The sequence below is a fragment of the Aplysia californica genome, unplaced genomic scaffold (assembly GCF_000002075.1).
Source record: "Aplysia californica isolate F4 #8 unplaced genomic scaffold, AplCal3.0 scaffold00631, whole genome shotgun sequence".
Lineage (NCBI taxonomy): Eukaryota > Metazoa > Mollusca > Gastropoda > Aplysiida > Aplysiidae > Aplysia > Aplysia californica.
The window spans coordinates 119,620-124,936 of record NW_004797901.1 but is presented as its reverse complement, the minus strand read 5'-3'; the positions used below and the strand labels follow the sequence as shown (position 1 = coordinate 124,936).

General features: G+C 39.8%; 1 protein-coding gene across 1 annotated transcript in view; it reads left to right on the top strand.

Annotated features, from left to right (window-relative positions):
- The first annotated feature begins 728 nt into the window (after window positions 1-728).
- The window catches only part of LOC106013040, a 9,598-nt gene continuing 5,009 nt past the window's right edge, over window positions 729-5,317 (top strand). The window contains exon 1 of the mRNA XM_013087737.2: window positions 729-746. Coding sequence (XP_012943191.1) covers window positions 729-746 — 18 coding nt within the window. The remainder of the gene's footprint in view (window positions 747-5,317) is intronic.

The following is a 5,317-nucleotide window of genomic DNA, read 5'->3' as shown; positions in this document are numbered from 1 at the left end:
CAACCCCCCCCCAACAAAAAACAAAACAAAACAACAACTGGACATCAGAGGCATGCAAAAACGCGTAAATAATGAAGGATGCTTGTCATTGGACAAGGTTTGGAGATACTTTGATTTAAGAGACTTTAGAAAAGATGCATATCTTCGTTACGGTATTCAAAAAGACTTCTCTATTTTGTTTTCTATATCTAAAACGGCAGAGAACAATTGTTGATTTGTTCTTGACGGTTTGAAATTTGCTGCACCTTTCCCTTTTGTCTTCTAATCGAACACATGCGTTGGCTGCGTACATAAAGAGTTAAACTACCTTGAGCGTCCCTTTAAATAGGTTTTGCAGCACATGTGACTATGGGACTTAGATTAAGAGCAAGCTAACTTTCATCAGAGACACTTGAAATGTAGTGAGACCACCTTGAGAGTCTCTTTATAAATAGGCTTTACAGTAACTCTGTCATGGTCTTAGATGAAGATGACCAAGTGGATGACTTACAAGACGTAAATTTCTAGTATTTCTCTTCGTAAATCTCAGTTTTTATTTTTAGTCTCGCATAACCCGTGACAGACGTAGCAAACGAAGCCTCGTCACGCGCGCACGCACACGTTTTCTCTTGGCAGACGACAAGTCCAACGGTAGATTTGACAGACAGACATGAGGCTCGGATAAGAGCAACAGGCTCTCCTTCTAACCGTCAAAACCGCTCCCCATTCCTTAACCTTTTCGGCTTAGCATGAAGTGTACCTCGCAGGTAAGTATTCGCCCTCTGTTCTCGGGGCCTGGCAACTTTTGTATTGTTAATCACAGAACTTGAAAAGTTATTTGAAAGATGATGATGATGATGATGATGATGATGATGATAATAATAATAATAATAATAATTTTGCAAATGTCAGGTCTGGAGCAGACATTGACGATCATGGTAGCTCAATCTTTCATGTGTGTTGTCTGTCTTTTTGATCAGATAGGTTTTTGGCTTTGTGTTATTGGTTACAAAGTTGTCCAGGCCATCTGTGTATGTTGCTCTTTGTCTTTCTCTGCTCTTCTTTCCCTCTATCTTTCCACACTGCAGTTGTTTCTCTATTCCGTTTGATCTGTTTATGTGGACAAAGAATCTCAATTGTGGCACTACGCGATGGAATCAGGCTCTCGTCAATTTTTGGACATACGGAGTTGATGTTATCATCTTAAGGCCTGTCCGTTTCCCTTGTTTTGAAAATAATATCCATCTTTGTTGAATAGAAGTCGCGATTTGTGTGATTGAAGGGGTGAGGTCATCTGGTTTCAGAGGCAAAAATTAGCGAGATAATGGCTGCCAAAGTTGAAATTTTTTCTTTAGCTTGAGAATCCGTGGAAACTGAAAATTTACATTTATTCTGCCTTTAATCAATGTTTTTCAGTAAAGATCCACTGAGAAATGTGCTCTTTAATGGGCATAAAAATGTGTTGAACCCAGTGGTGTCGCGTGGGTTGCAGACAAGGTGGTGCATAATTGGAAAGTGAGCAAATAGGCAAAATAGGCTTAGTAACTTCTGTTCAGATTTCTAAAGAAAGTCAATTAGAATCTGCAGGATATCCCGTAATCTACCTCTGTCGATATTTACAACTGCTTCTAGATGAAACGCAAAAAAGCTACAATAAAGTGAAACAATACTAACAACTCACTATGCTCACACTGAGAAGATTTAAAGATTTCTAATTACGTACTTCGTGCAGCACCAGGACTTACTACACAATAGAGGGAGACAACAGACAACAGTTTCGATACCCATTCTTCATTGAGTTATCGTAGACTCTACTGATTAAGGGTAGTAGATAGGCACACGGAAACTAGGGTCAAATTTTTTGCTTGCACCAAATTGGTGCTGCGAAGAGCAGTTTCATGCACCTTTCTTCTTGAGCGGGAAGAAAGATGCCTAGATTTCTCTACAGTGACAAAAATAACTTTGGTGCAAAGATTTTGCTTGCCCCCAACGCCCAGCAGACACTACAGCAAGCGGTGCGACGAGCATAAACCATCCTCGCTGTATGTCTCTTCGCTGGCTCAGCCAGCGGGTGACGGATCACAAGGATGTAGTTGGCCTAGGCCTATACTAATAATTTTTAGATCTAGAGCACTGACTGGTTTAGAACAATCAGAAAAAAAGGGGGGGGGTGGTGAAGGCCTGGGTTAGGTGGAGCGCTTGCACCAATTGCACCAATGACGCCCGACGCCCCGCCACTGGTTGAACCAAAAACCAAAAATTCGATCAAAGTTCCCAAATCTGAGGGAAAATGCTAATTTCTTAACTTTCATATTCCGACGATTTACTTGGATCTACTTGGATCCAGAGCTAGAATCATAGCAGGCGGCACATGTCCATAGCTGCTCATCTCTCCTTTCCAGCGTCCACCTCAGGGTCTTCCTGCTAATTGTCTCCATGAGGAGCTGGTTTGAGACACGCCTGACCACTCCTCGGAGCAAACTTTTTTCGCTGTGCCCCGCACACACTTTTCTTTTATTGTGCTGAGTGTGTGGGAGTCTGTCTTCTCTTGGTTGCGAAGGCTCTGCTTGCATCTGGTGATCACCATTGGTGGGTCGAGCATGATTCGGCCATTGGGTGCTGTTTGCCGGCAAGTTCATCAGCACGCTCATTTCCGTGCACCCCGGCGTGACCAGTGCAGAACACCCATGTAATTCTTAGGAGGTGGCTATTATTATTCCGAGGAGCGCCTGATTACACCACACTGCCTCACAATTGTCTTTTCCTGATGGTTCCGATCGTGGATCTTTCACTACTTGCCATTTGGGTCACTTCTTTATTTGTTTTCCTCTCTATCCATGAGATTCTGAGTATATTCTCCTTAAATACTACATTTCAGCGGCCTCCAGTCTGCTCTCTGTGTCTTTGTTTGGATTCCAGCTCTCACTTCCATACAAAAGGATTGACCATATGTACGATTTCAGGGTTCTTATTTTTTGTGTTCACTGTTACGTTTTTATTTGAGAGGATAGGTTCCATTTAGCTGAAAGTTTCTTGTGATGTTGCAATCCTCTTTTTTATCTCTGTGTTGCTTTTTGCATCTGGTGTCACTGTGCAACCAAGGTATTTAAAACTGTAAACCTGTTTTATTCATTCGTTCTTATATGTGATGTTGCATACTGAGATGTCTGCTCTTTTTGGTATCATTATGCCCTCATACTTTTTAGCATTCAGTAGTATGGCCTTTTTTCTTTGCTTTTCTCACTCACTCTAGTTATAAACTCTTGGAGCTTCGACTCGGAGACAGCTATCAAGACTGTATCATCTGTGAACCGTAGGTTGTTAATATTATAGCTGTCTTCCATGACTCCTACTGTATCACTGATGGTACGCCGTATTAGTTCGCTGTATAAATAAAGAGATCTGGAGATAAGACACATCCATGTCGTGCTCCTCTGCGAATTGGCTTGTATGCGCTGAGCTCGTTGTTGACCCTGATTGCTGCCTGTTGTTCCCAAAACAGGTTTCTTATGATTCTTAGGTCTTTTCTATCCACGTTCAGGTCTTTTAGGATGATGAATAGACCTTTATGTATCACTTTGTCAAATGCTTTAGTCGATAAAGCAGAGATAACGGTCTTTCTGGAGCCCACTTGACCTTTCCATAATCCTTTTTATAGACGATATGGCTTTTTGGGTACCTTCATTTGCAACCAACCCAAAATGCGTTTAAGAGATTTCAGGGAATTTTTTTCTCATTCTTTTCATTAGTACCCGCAGGAGGACGTGAGTAAGATGACTCATAAGACTAAAAATTCTCCTGTGTTGCTCACATTCTGCTGTTCCAGCCTTTTTTTAAATTTTTAGCAATGCTATACATAGATCTATTGACTTCTTAATAATAATAATAAATAGCATTTATACTGCGCATTTCCATTTCCTAAAAGATGCTCAATGCGCATTACAATGAAAAAGACATCACATCTTAAAAATTAATCGACACAAATGTGTACGTAAAACAAAGTATTAAATATTATACATATAATACAAATGCATATGTGTAAAATTTTATACCAGAAAAACAGTCTCGCAGTGAGGTTGAAAATGTGTTCACTAAAAATATACAATGCAATATAAATTCACGAACAGTCAAAATACAGTTCAAACGTGAGTAACTAGAAACATTCATTAAAACATTAATTCTATACAGATAGAAAAACATTTCCACTCTCTCTCTCTCTCTCTCTCTCTCTCTCTCTCTCTCTCTCTCTCTCTCTCTTTCTCTCTCTCTGTCTGTCTGTCTGTCTGTCTCTCTCCCTCTCTCTCTCTCCCTCTCCCTCTATCTTCTTCAGATCTTCTGGTAGCTCTCCGGTGTTGTATACGATGTAAAGCGATGTTGTCACTTCTTTCATACCCAAATCTTCTAAGGATGAGATCATTTCAATGGGTATGTTATCTGGGCCTGGTGCTTTGCCAAATGGTTGTTGTTGTACTTGTTGTTGTGCTGGTGCTGATGTTTTGCTATTGTATTTGCTGCTTTTGGTAATGATACTACTGTAGAAGTTTTCTTGTCACAAAACACAGCAGTTGTGGGCGTGAGTGCGAAATCAAATGCGCACAGGTGCGATTATTAATTGTCACTGTTGATATGGTTTGTTTTTCTGTGCGATACTATAGATATTTCGTTCTTTTTCGATCGTGTCTGTGCTCTTTGAATCTGTTCGATGTGGGTTTTAATTTCTCTTGAGTTTTCATGCCATTTTGGTATTTTTTTTCTGGATCTGTTGTTGTTGTTGTTGTTGTTGTTGTTGTTGTTGTTGTTGTTGTTGTTGTTGTTGTTGTTGTTTTTTTAACATGAGACTTTCTTTTAACTCTTAACCAACATCTGATACCTTCAATATCATTTAGTGGACTGTATTTTCCTAAAATGCTATTTCTTCCCCTGAATCTTAACCAAACCAGCAACAACTTGAAACATGAAACGTTAAGGAAACATCAATATCGTCAAAAAATAGTGAAAAAAAAATGAAAAAGTTAATTTATGCTAAAGAAGCAAAGAAAAACAAGGGAAACCTGCACGTCTCAACTACGAAAGAAAGACTAAGGACGAAGAAAGGGACATAATTCTCTAGCAAATGTCAAAAAGTTGACGTCCGGTGATTCCACATGTGACCAGCGCTTGTCAAGGAAGCTTATTTTGTTAAGGAAACAAATGTATATATTATGTGCTGCTTTAGGGTAAACTGTAATAAGTGATGGCTTGGGGAAAACAATTGGAGCTCTTCATTTTTCTATGAGTACTGTCCGCATATCATGTCCTCAGGGTGAAACATATATATGCATAAACACACACACACACA